General features: G+C 40.9%; 1 protein-coding gene across 6 annotated transcripts in view; it reads left to right on the top strand.

Annotated features, from left to right (window-relative positions):
• The window catches only part of tmx3b (thioredoxin related transmembrane protein 3b), a 39,426-nt gene extending 24,592 nt beyond the window's left edge, over positions 1 to 14,834 (top strand). For 2 of the 6 annotated variants that reach the window (XM_071484802.1, XM_071484804.1), the window contains exons 14-15: positions 1,456 to 1,512; positions 4,862 to 4,991. In XM_071484802.1, the coding sequence (XP_071340903.1) occupies positions 1,456 to 1,488 (33 nt within the window). In that variant the 3' untranslated portion in view covers positions 1,489 to 1,512; positions 4,862 to 4,991. The other 4 variants (XR_011691840.1, XM_071484801.1, XM_071484799.1 and 1 more) reach the window with 4 other exon arrangements.
• The last annotated feature ends 1,908 nt before the right edge of the window (positions 14,835 to 16,742 follow it).

Genomic DNA, 16,742 nt, shown 5'->3' with positions numbered 1-16,742 from the left:
TCATGTGCTGCTCAGTGATTTAAATCCTGTCCTGAGTGCATACATGGATATTTCACTCCTTAGCCCTGTATTACTTATAGTTCCAGCATTGCTTTTGTCATGCCCATAGGTTGTCCATTATTTGATTCCTGTCCACGATAAACATTGTATTTTATAGTACTTCTGAGAGCCAAAAGCTGCTGGTGACGCCGGATTTTACTGTGGAATATTCTCGCCTAATATAAACCCCCTTCTGTAATGTGGTAATGGTTATAGTTATGTTGATTTAGTTGCGTTTAGTTAGCGGGAAGCAAAATACGCCCACTTTCTCTGGAATATTAATTCTGTTGGAATGTGGCTTCAAAAAAACATTCTCTTGTTCATTAGAACCATACGACGCGACCAATAAGATCAATAAATGCGTTTATAAATATTGTGTGGAACAGATAAATGGGGCACTTACTCATTTCCACAGAGAACACTTCACTACATAAGCAAAAATCTCCCCTTATTGCAAAATCTGACAGCATTTGCCAGAAAATCAGTTACACATTCTTGCCCTCAGTTCACTCCAAACCTCCTCTCACATATACAAGTTCCTCAGTCAGTTACTCACCCAGTTACTCACCCTCTTTTGGCCGGCCTGCTCAGTGGAGCGGCCAAGAAGTGTCACCAGCAGCGGGAAGATGGACATACATGGGAAAAATCTGTAAATATTTAGGTTGATCATTTTCCAAGTATTTCTGATCCATAACTCACAGCGCTGCAGCCCCTCAGAGCAAAAGTTACAAAGTGACTTTTTGATGAGCTTTATTCCCAGTCTGACCCACTGTTGTCAGCAAGATGATCACCAACACAGAAGGATTTCATACTGCATCTGCTGGATTTATTATATACTGTAGTTCAGACTCTTCATAATCATGTCATTGGTAGAAGCGCAGGCAGTATTGTTTAGCCCCCATGGGACAAATGTGCTAGATATAGGCATGATTCAATATGAATATAATATATATGTAGAGGCCTCTATAATCAGTCATTTCAGTGGAAGTCACTGGCTTCCCTGGACTTGTGCAACCCCCTTCCTGAGTCTACCCACAATACACTCTGCTCAGACATAGTGCAGCACAATGAGATACAAATTGAATTCCTCCTCCTGCCTTATCGTTTAGATAAATCACCTGAGTCTTTTCTATACTGGAAAAGATTAGGAGAAGCAGGAGACGGCATATGATGGAGCTTTGGGGATACCCCCCCCCCTGCAGTGACAGAAGTGATCCCAGGTTTCCTCCTGCAATTCCATTCGATGTGATTTCATGTTTGTGTCTTAATGTTCAGCAAAGTTTGTCTCCCAGTTTGCTCTAGGTAATACAGTCCACTGAGAGGGGGGGAAACATGCTCATTTTGTTCTGTTGTATATTGTTTTTGATTTTGTTGTTTCGCTTTCTCATGCCACTGATTTCTGTCTTGCATCTCCAGAGACTTCCAGTTTGGCCACATGGATGGGAATGACTACATTAACAGCCTCATTATGGGGTGAGTGTCTCATCTCCAGCCTTCTCTTATCTCCTCTCATGTCGCCCTGCTCTTTCTCTGCTTCATGTTACCTTCTGTCTGCTACTTATCCAGGTCCGCGCTGACTTATAGTGCCACCCTCTGCCATTAAAAGATGCTCTCTTGTGGAGAAGTCAATTACACAGTTGGGGAGTGTCATTTCTTTTTTTTTTTCTTAGAGCTCTTGGCAATTTCAACCCTCTGCCATCGTGCACACATGCATTTGGAGGGGGGAAAAAAAACATGCAAAGATGCACAAGCTCATGCAAATCTGCGGATGTGAGGGCAGGATATAGAAGAAAATGTGAGGAATTTACAGATAAGGCTATGCACGGATTAAATCTATAGCCGGGGTGTGTTTCTAATAGCCAGCCAAAGAGCAGAGCTAATGATTCAGAAACACCCTGCTGCAGCCGAGCCCAGGCTGAGGCCGACCGTTGGGGCGTCATGCTCGGAAAGGCCCTGCTACTGACATCCTACACTTTTAATTAGACAGAGCCCTGCTAGTCAGCGAGGGCTGTAGCAGTGGGCATGTCTGTTTTATGTCTACCGACGTGCAGCGTCTAATTATGTGCGTCTTTTGTATAATGTTGTGTGTATGTTTGTGTTGAGAATCTGCGAGCTCTGCAGGATGTTGTTTTAATTTGAGCGTGTTATTGTTTGCATGAGAGAGATTATAGCAGACATGGCGTCCCAAGTCCTGTGTAATTAACAATGTGTCAGTGACTACAGTAGAAGTCTTGTTGGAATCCATATTCGGCCAACATGCCCCTGCTCCACGGCTGAAATTAGACAGACACTGTTTACATTTAAGGATAAAAGAGGTGATTAGCCTTCCTAATTTTGTATGAGTACATACAATATGCATTTCGCAGGGTTTTACAGGACTGAATTTGGCCGTTGCAGCACAGGATTAATTGCCCTCCTTTGAGGAATGAAATCCTGGCCTGTCAATGTCCACTAATCCTCTCCCTTAGGAGGGCCATGGAAATAAATCTGATGGCTTTTTATCCGTCTTTCTGTCATCACAGCGATTACTGTGTTCTGGCAGCGGTCTGTCTGGCGTAAGGCTGCCCCTGCTTTCACCAGAGGCACACACACATATATGCACACACACACACACACACTCAGTAATACACATATATATACCCACACACAAACAACATGAGCACCACTCTAAGTCCAAGGCTGTCTCTGCCTCTGTTTAAACGTAGGATTATTGCTAACCCCTCATATGAAATGCATCGTGGGCTGTGAAGAACTAAAAGCAATGTTGACTGAAAAGTCTGTGTGCGGAGGGAAGACCTGTGATCACAAGAGGTGAATGAATCGAAGGATCATTATTATCATGCAAACAAGAGGTCATTTGATTCCTTTGGTGGAACCTCTGAGAAATTTATTCTGGACCAAGTATTCAATATATAATTAAGGCCAATTCCACAATTCTGTTGTTTTTCATTTTTTTTAATGTAAAAATACCAGGTTAAAAAGATAAAAGTTTCAACTGATTGTCTAGATTTAATGTCTCCATGTGTTCAAAAACCTTTTCCTGCACACACTGTGAATACATTATCACAGTTTAGAGTTAGGTTTTTAATTAAGTGCTTTTTACAGTAATTAAAGGCTTCTGGTTAAAGAAAGTGAAAAGAAAACTTGGGAAAAATAAGTAATGAATTGCTGCTAATGAGCTGGACTCTCCCTAATTAGTAAAAAAAAAAAAAAAAAAGAACAACAACCAGAGAGCATCTTGTGATGGGCCACGTTTTCCCATGATGACACACAAGGTGAAAACAGTAGCAGACACACTGCTGCAGCTGGTGAAAAGCACTCGGTGCAGATTGTTAGCAATGGAAACTGTGCTTTTAAATTAATATTTCCAACACTTTGTTTTGTTGTGCAGAGTTGATGATGAGAAGATTGATACCATGCACGAGTCTGTGCGCGGATGCCACACACAGTTAGCTTAGAATAGCACGTTCGCCAAGACATTGTTGTCTTGTAACTTCCCCTAAAACCACAATTTTTTTCCTTCTTAGTCCACAAATTTCCGTTTGAGACAACAAAAGAGACACAACAAGTTACTGAATGAGTTTTATAGACCTATTTCAAAAGGGTGGTGTCATTCTCCTTGTCTCACTGCTGTAAAGAAATGTGGAAGTTAAATTTTAGGCTAATGCTAAACTAGGCTCGGATGAAGTTCCTGTATGGTTTTTAAATGAAAAAAAATATTAGCCGTAATTATATGGCAGCTGTTTTGGGCAGCAGAAAGGGCGTGAAATGCGTGCCTTCTGCCAGTTGTAATTCTATAGAGTACAGTATATAGCCCTTCATTATGGGCAGCAAAACCCCAGCAGTCCCCGCACACAGAGGTGAATGGGCTAATCCATATTTATTTTAAATGGGTGCCATCTGTTGGAATAAGCTGGATGTCAGATGGAAGTACACATTCATAACGTGCGAGTGTGTATACAGGATATGTGTAATTGCAAATCTCAGCTGGGAAGAGTAGTGGGGTGTTGTGTGTTTGCGCTCCTGATCTCAGCTGGGTGGTGGACTGGGACAGTGATGGATACGTGTGCATGTGTGTGCAATTTGTTGCCGGGTTCAGTCACACGGCGGGGATGTGAAGTGGCAGCACCGTGATGGACTGTTTGTGCACGTGTGTGTGTGTGTGTGTGTATCCAAGCGCTAGGATACCTTATCTAAGCAACGCTTTGGTGTTGTGTGAAACATGTGGAAGAGGGGTTGCTTGTTTATGTGACCTTGTTTGTTATCTCACCGAGTTTTGTAATTCCTCAGCTGATTTGTCCAAATAAGTGGGCTGGAGAATGAACAGTGTGTTTGCCTCCGTTTCTGTATTTTCTCCTCAAATGATCACCGAACCACTGATCTGCTTTGTATATGGTTTTTTATGTGTCTCAGCATGGATGCAGAGTTGCTTTCGTCTGGACTCCATGCGATTTGCTTGTCAGCTGTAATTTGTAAAGGTCTCTTTAAATGTGACCGGCACAGACCCATAAAGCCCCTGAGTTGCACACTGTTTGCATAAAAGATAGAAGAAATGCCACTCTGAAATAGGCCAAGCTGCACTGCCTTTTTCCTTCCTGGGGAAAAAAAAAAAAAGATCCTCTCTTTGAAAGAAGGCCCATGGGAAAAGTTAGGGTGCTCTCAGCACAGAGGGTTTGTTTATCGCGCTATAATGTTACTATTTGTTCTTTAAGAAACCACAGTTTGTTCCCATCTAATGATGCACTTTGATAATGGCGGCCGAAGCCGCCGCTGAGGTTGAGGAGATTAAAAGCTGTGCTTCCTGTTTTTTCCTTCTTCTCAGTGAGGTGACGGTGCCCTCTGTCATCATCCTCAACACATCCAACGAGCAGTACTTCCTGCCCAGTGAGCCGATTGAGACCATGGAGCAGCTGGTCCAATTCATCAGCAGCGTTTTGAACGGCTCTGCACAGGTCCACATCTTCTCCTCTTCCCTCCCTCCTGTCCCCCTCCTGCTTCCTGTTTAGGGATTCAGCTCAGTGCACCCCCCCTCCCTCATCCCCTGGGGTTGTACCATTGTAATCACACCGGTAGTCCTCATTTATCAAGCATGTTGCCTTGCATTTTAAGTCCCTTGTGGAAAATATTTTCACCAGATGAGGTATTTTTGCAATCTTCTTTTACATGTTAAGATTTCATATTGCTGTCCCCTCTGAACAGATAATCTACAATAATTCTGTCTTTGAAGTCAAACACTGAGATTACTACATGACTTTGCATTGTAGTGAGCACACTAATCTGGAAAAGAAATGTCATCGCTCACCCTGCGCTACACTAACGTCACCAGATGTATGAAACCATAAGCCAAACAGCCAGAGGTCCTGTCCTGTTTTTTTCCAGGAAAGGTCTTGGCTATTTTTTGCTTGGCAAAACAAACCACCTCCCACCAAATAAACAGCAACAGAAACCTCACCATGTTTTCTGCAGTCCAGCTCTGGCCAAATCCTGGAGAGTTTCATCCTCTTCACGTCATGCTGCTAATGTCTGCCAAGAGGTGCCTCAAGCCTGGTTTGTGCTCCATGTGGAAACGCAGAGAGTAATGTTTGTTACATGCCATGAATTACATTTAAAATAATGCAGACAGTGCGAAAAAGTAACAGCAGATTTTGAGGCTGTTCTTTTTGTCTCTTTCTCTTTTACAGTGGAATGTGTATAGCTGAATTTTTCTCCACACATGACCGAAGTTGTTGAGTTTTCGAGTGTTTTTCATTACTAAGGTACACAGACGATGTGTGTAGCCACGCATGAAGCATGAACCAGCCAGACGGGGACAGAGTTGACAGGCTGTGGCATCTCTCTAGCAGATTTTTAGGGAACAGTTGAATCTTCTTTAATTGAAGTTTAAGTAAATCCCTACTCTCTGCTCTTGTGGTACATATGCCAACTTCAGATTTCAGAAAGTCCTCTGTCATTTGCAATTAAGAAAGAACTCCAGCAACATGCTATGAAAAGGTTTTTATAAAACTTCTCAAACTGCTTATGCAGTCCTTGCACGGCGCAAGTCTGCGCAACAGCTGCTTCCACAAAAATCATCTCATACCCACCTTCAGCTCCTTCACACGAGCCCTGCTTAGCCAGAGCTCACTAATTGGCCATCCTGATGAATTAGCGTCAGGACAGATCACTCATTGACCGCCCAGGTGCTTTTGCAAGCAAATGAGCTCAGACAGAGCAGAACTACTGGACAGTGAACAAACCAGAGTCAAGCATATCAGATAATTTTGTGCAGGGAAGCGGTTAATGAAACAATATTTTAAATGTCTGGGATGTAGTGAGCGTATAACTGGATACCTGAGACTTAGATTATTCAGTGTGGGTACTGTATAAGCAGTCAGAGAAGTTTTTATTGACTTATTAACCATTTATTTTGTTTAGGGATTGTCCTCAAGTAATTGCAACACATTGTAGATGGCAAACTTAAGGATGGATCAAACCTGCCCATGTGCAACATGGGTGGTGAATATAAAATTGGGATAGACTAAAAATAGCAGCTCCTCTGTCGTCATTAAATGCTCCGTCTCCCTGCAGGCACATGGAGGTGATGGCTTCATTCAGAGGATCAAACGTGTGGCCTTTGATGCCAGATCCACCGTTATGGTAAGTGGCTGAGGGTTCCTTCTAGGCTGCTGCATGTAGACACTACTACAGAATGTCCTAAGGGTGATTAGCTCCAGATTCCATATAGTCAGATAGTATTGTGGCATATAAATATGTCATATTTGGTGGCTCGAATGAAATGCACATCAGGTTAAATTTAAACCATTTAATAACAAATAATTGCAAAATTGTTGAAAAACGGTCTGCCGGGTATTGCCTTCATAACTGTGAAAAACCAAGATTGAGTCTCTCCTGTTGTGCTTCATGCTGTTGTCCTTAAAATGGAGCTCCAAAAATCCAAATTGTTCAGATTTATTTAGTTTTAGTTTGTGAGGTTATTTTTGCAAGTAGATATGATACTGTAGCTTTAGTTAAAAGAGCTATTTGTAAATTTTGCTATTGCTACATAGCCAACGTTAGCATAAACAGCTGTTTACTTACCAGTCCTGCCAAGAGGTTCAGCCACTGTTGCGTTTATAAGACAAGAGGTTATAATACTTCATCTGAGCAGCGCTACTTCTTCGGAGCAGCCTGGACGCAACAACCGGAGCTAGCTGGTTAGCGTGCTAACTTCAGTAGGAGAAAAGAAGAAATGTGACAGAAATGGAAGAAAAACAAAAAGGTTGCCTTTAACCGCTGGAGACAGTTCTTGGCGAGTAAAGGAATGAAGTTTGATGCAGAACTCTAGAGTGATAAGTAAAGAGCTGTTAATGCTAACCGTAGCAATAGCAGAACTTACAAATAGCTCCTTTAAACCTGCATTAATAGATTTTTTTTTTAGTTCAATATTCACACAGCTTTCAGTTCTGTTTCCTGAGGGAAATATCTGGCTCTTTAGCTGCTAAATGCTCCACCATGTTTCCCAGCTAGTTGCTACCTTTGTCTGTCTGCTGTTTGGTGCTGAACAGGTAGCATATAGTGGGTTTAGCTTGGAAACACTGTTGTTGAGAGCAGTGAGAGTGAACAAGAACAGTTCAAACGAGCTGAACAACGCTAAAACATTTTGTAGAGTTGAGAGAAAACCACAGTTATTTCCCTGTGGGTTTGTCACCACTGACCTGCTGCCAGCCTGAGATAGCTTTGCTCCAGCTCTGCAGAAATACATGTTTCTCTTTACCTTTGTAATCAAATCATTCATTATTACATATCTCACCTTGACTTTATATGCCATTTAAGCTAAATACTATATATATGCCACCTTCTGCAATTTCCAGATCAGTGTAGAACAAATGCCCGAGCTCCCTGCATGTCCCCCCTGGGAGAAAAACAGGTATTCATAGGACTAGACCGGGCATACAAGTGAGAATATGCAACGCAGGCAGAAAACAGTGTTGGGACAGAGAAACTAGCAGCAGAGTAGGAGAAGGTGGGTCAGGAGACTGAACTTGCTTTTCCTCCCACTTTTACTCTAAGTAGTTGGTTTTTTTGGGAAAACTGGTGTTTATTTTAGCAAGGGTGTGATAGGAATGTAAATACAGCTGTGTTGTAACGCTCCTCAGTCGACACAGTTGTACTGTAACCATGGGTAAGGCTTAACCCTGCCCTTAACAATGTCCCTCAAGAGAACTCCTAAAAGAAAATTTAATCTGACAAAGAAGGTAAAGTCACTTCTGGATCTTAACCCCAAAGGATTAAAAAAGACTTTTAGAAATATTTTTATTCAAGTTTTAAGAGCTGGGTTTTTAAATGAAATGAGAGGAACAATAACACCTGTAAGACATAGCTGAAGGTTTTAATACAAAAAAATATATAAATAAGCTGTTAAATAGTGTGCAGGATTTTTATTCGTCTCTTAAAAGTAAGTAACCATGCGTGAAGGGCTTGTCTTACACCTGTAAGAGAAAGGAAATGCTATTCTCCTCCTGTGCTCCTAAATTTAGCGAGCTACAAGCATCACCATGGCTAGTCTTGCTCACAGTGACATGATATGATACAAAGCAGATAGACAGCAGCCATCACCTTGCCCCCGGAGAGCCGGTCTGAATGCTCGTCTGACAGCAGCATGAGGAAGCAGCCACATTAGACCCAATGACTCATAGCCAGCTGTGTTAGCATAGCATACCCATCTCTACCTCATCTAGCATCACAGAGCTCCGGCAATTACCATCCCTCTTCCAGTGGCAATGACTTGAGGGAACGTGAATATTTCTCGTCTCCTCAGCTCAATGGCTGACAGACGACGTGACCGAATACTCGCCTCTAGGTACATTGTCTCTGATGTATCCTGCTATATTAAGGCCAGATGACTCCTTTGTCACCAAGCTCATTTTAAAAAGAACTTATAAAGTTGTTCTTCAGTGACTCGGCTGCTGCTGTGCCCACAGGAAATGAGGGACTGTGGGTTTTGCAGCAATGGAGTGGTACATGCCATAGAAATGGTCAATTTCATATGTAGGTTGAGGACATGGATGTGAATGAGAGGTAACTTTATCACAGCCAGGGAGCAGATTGATTCCAGAACAAGTTGTTGGTGTTGTGAATTTAGTGTATTTCACATACAGACACTTCCATTCACCATGTGCAGACCCTGAGGGGTTTGTAAAGGTCTGATGCCAAAGCGAGTTATATGCACAATATAGATGCAGTAAATAAAAGTATGGACAAGAAATATTCAAAGTATCTGTATGCATGCAATCTTTGCATGAATGTAGGTACGATAAGTGATGGAGTTAACTGTGTGAGCATGTGGTCATGGCCGGTGAGGCTGATGATAGGAAGATAGATGCAGAAAATATCTTCAGATAGACTAGCGTATAGGTGGACCTGTGCTTGTGTTTGAAGTTGGAGATTTCCTTATTTATTTCAGTTCAAACTCCACAATGTAAAAGTACAAGAGACTCAAAGGACTGTACATAAAAGAGTGAAGCTCTCCAATGTGGTCATCAGCATAAACCAAATGGAAAACAAACATCACAGCAGAGTACAAGAGAACACAAACTGTATAACATAATACAGGCTTCCTAAAATTACATGACATAAATTTAATTAATACCACGATACTGCAGCCTGCTCGTGTTCCTGCAAATGATTTGTGACCTGCCTTCTAAACACACTCGCTGAGCTTAATGGCGTAATGCAAATGAATGAATAAATGAATGAATAAAAACGCAGTATCTCTGCTAAAAACATAAAAGCCTGTCTGCGTTTTTCCCACAAATATTTTTTGATCTGCCCTCTAAACAGGATTTTCAATTTAGTGTACATAATAGCTAATGGGGGGGTTCTTTACTATTGCAAACACTGGCTGTTGAGAGAGATGTAACACTTTTATTAAATAGTCAGATACTCTCTCCAGAGCTTCTCCGTTATACTAAACAGGCTTGGAGGAATGAAAGAAATCGAGATGAGTTGTGAGTGTGTTTTGTTGATTAATGTGTGAACTTAAAAAATAAGGTCAGGGTTGAAATGACTCATTAGAGCTGTGGGCCACTATCTCTCAGTGAATGCAGTGTATGCCTCCTGTTTCCTCAAAGTGCTCATCGTTTACAGTACACATGGCAACTTCATTAGATGTTGCCCAGAGCTCTAAACACTAACCAGTGGACATATAATCTACTGAATTACATTTTGTTTTTCTTCAGTGATTCAACCTGATGTTGTATTCATGTTAGGTGACTGTTGTTTTTGTTATTATTTATTGTAAAGTTATTCAAGAGGGAAATAAGTTCACACAGTTGTATTTGCCTTCAAACCATTTCTCTTTTGTTTGACAGTTTATGCTCCAACAGAGGTGGTTAAATAAAAATGAATTAATAAGCTAATAAGCGTTGATAGCTAAATCCATTTTGGACTGCAAATCCGCAGGTCAAAGTTCACCAGAGTTGAACCCTGTCCCCTGATTGCTGCAACTATATTGGAATGAATCAATTCTGTAGGAAAATCTTGTCGTCTTAAATACTGGTGTGACCGGCCCCCTAATGGGCCCGACAAAGCTCTGATTGGTTGGTTTTTTTTTTTTTGTTTTTTTTTTTTTTTATTAGTGAGACGCCAGACTTTAGCTTTGAATTGCTAAAGAAACTGGAGATGTAGCTAGAGACAGGTGTAGACCACCAAACAAAGTATTAATGAAATAATACAGGTAGGTAAATCCAGGATGGGTCAGTACACTGTGACATCACTAATGGGTGTGGTTACAGTTGTGACAGAGACACTTCAGCCTGGTGTTAAGTTACTCTTTAAGTTGTACACACTTTAGTTCTGTAGACTATCAAGCTTATTTCCACTTTAGCAAATTAGCACACAGTGAATCCAGCGCTCAATGTTTGCAGATGAAAATGCTTTTAATTGTATGTGTGTGTGTGTATATTTACCTTAGGAGCACAGCGAGAAAAGTAGAGATCATGTTCTTCAAGTGGTTTGAGTAAACAAACGTAAGAAAGCTCATATATTGTTCTCACTTCCGTCTCGCTGTCTCATTTCCCCATGATTTCTATGATTCTCTCCTCTCTGTCACACTTTGCTTTTGTCACCATACTCTCCCTCCCTCACTCGTCCCCCCTTTTTTTTTTTTGTCTTCCTTTCATCTTTTGTTGTCTGCTTTCCAACATCAGTCAGTGTTTCGCAGCTCTCCACTGCTGGGCTGCTTCCTGTTCGGCCTACCGCTGGGTGTAATTAGCCTGATGTGCTATGGCATCTGCACAGCTGAGTCAGATGACGGTTCGGATGACATAGATGCGCTCAAGAGGGAGGGTCTGACTGACGAAGAGGAGGAGGAGGAGGAGGAGAGGCAACGCGCCGCTGAGCTGGAGGGCCCTGAAGACGGAGAGAACGAGGAAGAGGACGCTGGAGAGAAGGATCCTGGAGAGAAGAAAACAGATTAACACAGGGGCTCTGCATAGAGGATGATAGGCCTAGTCAAATGCAGTGAAATGAAACTCAAAGACATATCAATGTATTACTGTTCTGCTTTGGTTTTCATCTCACTTCCCATCAAAGCCCCTCTAGCACAGAATTTTCCTCTATCTCTGAGTTGTGCGCGTCAGTGTGTAAGGTCAGCTGCTCAGTGAAGCCATCGAATCATGTTTAAAACTAACAGCCTTTTTAATGAAGGAGCGTAGACAAGTAATTATAACTTTATTTGTGTTTCGCACTTTTCAAAGCAAAGTTACAAGTTACAAAGTGCTTCACAGAGCAATGGAATACCGACAGGTCATAATAAATAAAACATAGGATAGAAACATTAAGGTACAGTAATTGTAAAGTAATATCAACAAGAAACGGCTAAAGGCAGGAAGTAGATTGTGAAGATAAAAATGCCTGTCTGAAAGTCGAGGGGCCTCAGCAGCGAATACTCTGTCACCTCTAGTTACTAACCTTGATAATGTTGAGTGAAGAAGGGATGGCTGTGAACCAAACATACCACTTATTTATTATGATTCAACCAACCAGAGGTCTATTCCATGTGATGTGTGACCCTTTCTCGGACGTTGTTAGGTCATTGTTTTGAAACCACTTTAATGCCCTCATTATATCTTCTTTTCATTGTCATATCCCAGTCTCTTCTGCTTTTTTTTTTTTTTGGTTTAATTTCCCATAATATCCTACAGTAGTAGAAACCAATAAATCTTGCCTTCAAAGTGGATAGAACATAAACACACTGCTAGATTTTGTATACCTCTACCCCCCCAACCCAAAGTGTAGACTTATCATATATAGTGATTGATGTGTGTAGAAAGCATAGGAAGTGCCCACGAAGGAAAATCTGCCATAAATGAATTGTGCTTTTTCTATTGTCTGTTATTGCCTAAAAATATTTCTTCTTTTTGTAGAGGTGCTAAGTGCCGAGACAGTCATGCATTTCAACGTATTGCTCATGTCATGTCCATTTATGTAGACAGCTGATGGAAAAAAGCTGGAACGGTAATTGTTATCATTCAGTCTGATACCAGAAGATGGCAAATGCATTTTTTTTTTTTTTTAAAACCCATTTCGACCCAACATGACCAACCTGCTAAAGATTCTTACAAACGGGTTGTACCCATATAGCAGGCTCCTATAACATGCATCAGTAGCTCCTGCAGCTCTTAACAACTCATATTCCTCAGATAGACTGGCTCTGTCTGTTTCCATATTTCAATCTTTCCCCCATCACTGGTTTCTATATTGAATTCACTCGGCGGGTTGAGGTTTACATCCTGATGCACTGAGACATATACTAAGCACACAAAATATAAGGACTGTCTTCCTACCTAGTTTTGCCTTTTTTTTTTTTTTTTTTGTTACAATCCACTATTGTCAGTTAGCTACAGGCTTATAAATCCTTCCCATCTTTCTTTCATGCCCTTGTGACTAAAGTGTTTGTAATAGCTGAAATCAAGTAAGGGTTATTACTTTTTTCTCAATCTACCTGGCCACTTATTTCATGAGAAAAGTGCTCCTAATATCTGCTACAGCGAGCCTAATACCGTTTTTATGAAAAATGCACAGTTGGATTTGGGGTCTAGTGATGCTTCAATGGCAGCATCAGCAACATTCATCATCATCATTCAAAAACTCTGAATTGATTTACATTGGCATGTCTGTGCCGATTTCCCAATAGCTAATGTTAGATTTTACTGATTGGTACATAGAAATACCTGAAATCGCCTTTTTTTCCTATACAAAGTGGTGAAAAGAGCAGTGTCAAAACACAATTACTATAAAAATCTTTGTGTTAAATAACCACCTTGCCTCTATATCTGGCTGCTGTAAACATGCTGGACCCTGTCGCTCACATTAAGAGGTTCATTTAATTTAAAGCAATAGTTCAACATTTTTGGGAAATACATTTATTCACTTTCTTGCTGAGTATTGGAAGATAAAGTTACCACCGCTCTCATGTCTGTATAGCAAATCAGGTTTTCTCTTTAGTTTTTGTTCAGATTAAAGGGGCTATTTGTAGGTTTTGGTATTGCTGCATGGCTAAGGTTAGGATTAACAGCTTTTTATGCACCAGTCTAGAAGAAATGTTGCAAGGTTAGTGTCAAATTTCATTTCTTTACTCAGCTCCAGCAGTGGAAAGCAACGCCAATTTTAACTGTTTTTCTTCTATTTCCTATCACTTCTTCTGCTACAGTTAGCATGCTAATCAGCTGAGCCTGGTCCGGCTGGACCATCTTGCTACTTTCTGATAGCGAGTCACTGTAGTGTCTGTCTGCCCTGAAGAAGCAGGCGTATTATACCCTCTCATATTGTAAAAGCAATGACAGCTGAAGCTCTTGGCAAGTGACCATCACAACCACCTGCTGCCAGCAGGAAACCACATTTAGTGGCTGGGAAAACTGGGAAAACTTGCAAATAGCCCCTTTAAATAAACAAGATGTAACATGTTAATTAGTGAGGGTTCAGGGTTCTGGAAGGTGTATTCTCTAACTTTGGAGAGCCAGGCTAGCTGTCACCCTCTGTTTCCAGTGTTTATGCTAAACTAAGCAAAGCTAATCTGCTTGTTGTACAGACATGAGAGCGGAGTCGATCTTCCAATGTGGCTCGGCAAAAAAGCGAAAAAGAACTTCCATAAATTTACAGATGTGTACAGAGCTCCAAAGGAAGTGTAAGTTTGAAAAGAGTAAAAGAGAATATGCCTAAAGGGAACTATCAATATGTGGTGATGAATGAGCGTCAGTGTTCATTCTTGACCTTGGGAACAGTTTACTGAGTAATTTTAACTCAAGAGGTCCGCTTTGCTTTTTTTTCAGTTTTCAGCTGCATGTGGAGCAGTGACAGCCGAGCAAACCACTAAGTGGACCCTGAATTAAGATATTTTCAAATGGTTATGAATGTTTTGAGCTGTTTATGTTATTGAGTAAACCATAATCCTTTCCCCTGCTCTATAACCTTTTTTTTTTTAAATAAAGTGTAGTTATGTAATAAGATGGCTTCAGGTTTTGTTTTTCACTGTTACTTATTCATTGTGCTTTTGCAGCTCAGTATACCTTGTAACTTGATTGACTTAGGCACCTCAACCTAAGCACACCTATTTTTTTTTTTTTTTCTTTTCTTTTATACAGAGTTTATCTGTATTATTACTGTGAAACTGCACTAAAGGAAACCATACCCTTGTCTTGCCTTCTGGTCTTTGTAGTTGCCTATCATTCTCTGCCAAACTTCCTCTTTGGGTTTGAATTGAGAGTGTCACACTTTATTACAGGTTTGGAAGATTGAAATAAAGATTGTCCTCTTTTTTTCTTGTTGGCTGGTATCGTTTGTCATGTCCGATATACAAGCTCTGTTTCCTGCCTGTCTTCCATTTTGACATCTATTTCTACATCTATCTCCAATTATTATATATATATTTTTTGTCTGATTTTAGGGAGAGGTGTCTGTTCAATTATGGCAGATATAATCACATTTTTGGAGATGTAGGTTTAACCGCGGCTGATTGCATTACTTGATGTGAAACTCATTTATTTCTTCTCTTTAGGGGAATGACAGCGCCCACAAGTCAAACTCAGAAACGTGACTTTTCATAATGAAAAAGCACAATGTCGCAGTATACTTCTTAAAGCCTGGCCCTCACATTGTATGAGAGTTAGAAAAAAAAAAAAAGTCTGTTGCTTTTGGGAAGTTTGATTGGTTGTTTGCGGGTTTGGCAAAGGAGGAGAACGTTCATTTTCCATTGGATGTCATTTCGGGGATAAATTACCACAAAGGGGGAGATAATATATTACTACATCAGAATCGGTGTCATTGAGTGGTGCTGATGCAAAAAGTAATTCATCGCTCAATTACCTCGCCATATATTCTGAGAATGAGTTTCATCGTGTGGCAAATGAAGGAGGCCTGCTGTCTCTTTTTTTCTCTCAGAGAACCAACAATCTTGTGCACCAGACAAGGTCAATTACACTTAGCTGCTCATTCTGACGTCTGTCTAATGTTGAGATGGCAAATTAAGGCAGGATAGTAATCATCTCATCTCCGACTAACATGGGAGGTGTTTAACGGTTCAGGGTGGTGTGTAGGGTCAAGGTAAGATGGTTATTTTAGTTAATTCTTCGGGCTTGTAATTCAAAGGTTTTCCCGAGCTAAGTTTGTGTCACTCGTGAGAAATGGCTGGTTAGCTTTGAGTCTTTGCAGATCCTGTTAGAAATGCAGTTTGTTTTTGTTTTTTTTCCATTATAGCTGATAGATGGCTGCAGCCGCTTAAATCAATCTGTTTTCTGCCATTTAAAAAAACTCAACCAAACAAATTGTTGGAGCTTGTGCCCTTTTGAGATATCACTTCCCATCAGTGAACTGCTCTTTTGTATGTTTTTTTTTTTATTTTAATTTTTTAAAATTTGTTTCCATTTCTTATCGCCCTGGCTCACTTTTCTTAATGCTGCGATTTCACGTCGACAGTTCAACCGGCTTTAATAGCTGCTTGTTAACTTGTCAGTCGATAGATGGAGCTCGTTGCTGTTGTTTTCCTCTGAATGGCCAGGCATTTTGGAAAACTTTTCTTCAGGTCCGCGTGAAAACGACTTCATTCGAAGACGTTTGCTGCCCATGAAACCTGTTACAAATTCTCCTGCATCAAAAATCATCAAAAGCACACACACAACCACAACACGCTGGCATACCCCTGCAGAGACTGCCAGCGGAAGAGAAGACACAGTAACAAGACATTAGAGTCAAAATGCACCCTGCCGCTGAAAAACAACAGATACTAGCACATGGGAAACAATGCTTATCTAAACAAAACATTCGAACTTCATTATTTTAATGAGCAAAATGGAGAGCTCATATCATGAATATTTTACTGCACTTCTAATTGTGATTTGTGTCTTGATGCAGTGTTTAACCCCGAGCTCTCTATTGGTGCTCCCCTGTGATTATCATTGGTCACCACAACACACACGTTCAAGCTGTTCTTCAAATAGCGTTTTGTCACAAACCTACAGCTTTTCAGTTGACTGTTTGCTAGCATCACCCCCAGTTATGTAGCTTTCCTCATGCTGTTGAGTGACAGTGGGTCCTTCATTTGGACTCTGCATGCTAAAATAAAGAGTGGCATTGGATGGTTTTTGCCACACAACAGCGAGGGGAAGGAGGGGAAGTTTTCCCCGGCTCCATCAGTGTCATCTGTGCAGCCCAGTCCAAGGCTGAATTTC

This window comes from Trachinotus anak, unplaced genomic scaffold (genome assembly GCF_046630095.1).
Source record: "Trachinotus anak isolate AG129_WGS33_773 ecotype Australia unplaced genomic scaffold, CSIRO_AGI_Tana_v1 ptg000009l, whole genome shotgun sequence".
NCBI lineage: Eukaryota > Metazoa > Chordata > Actinopteri > Carangiformes > Carangidae > Trachinotus > Trachinotus anak.
This window is presented reverse-complemented; position numbering and strand designations above follow the sequence as displayed.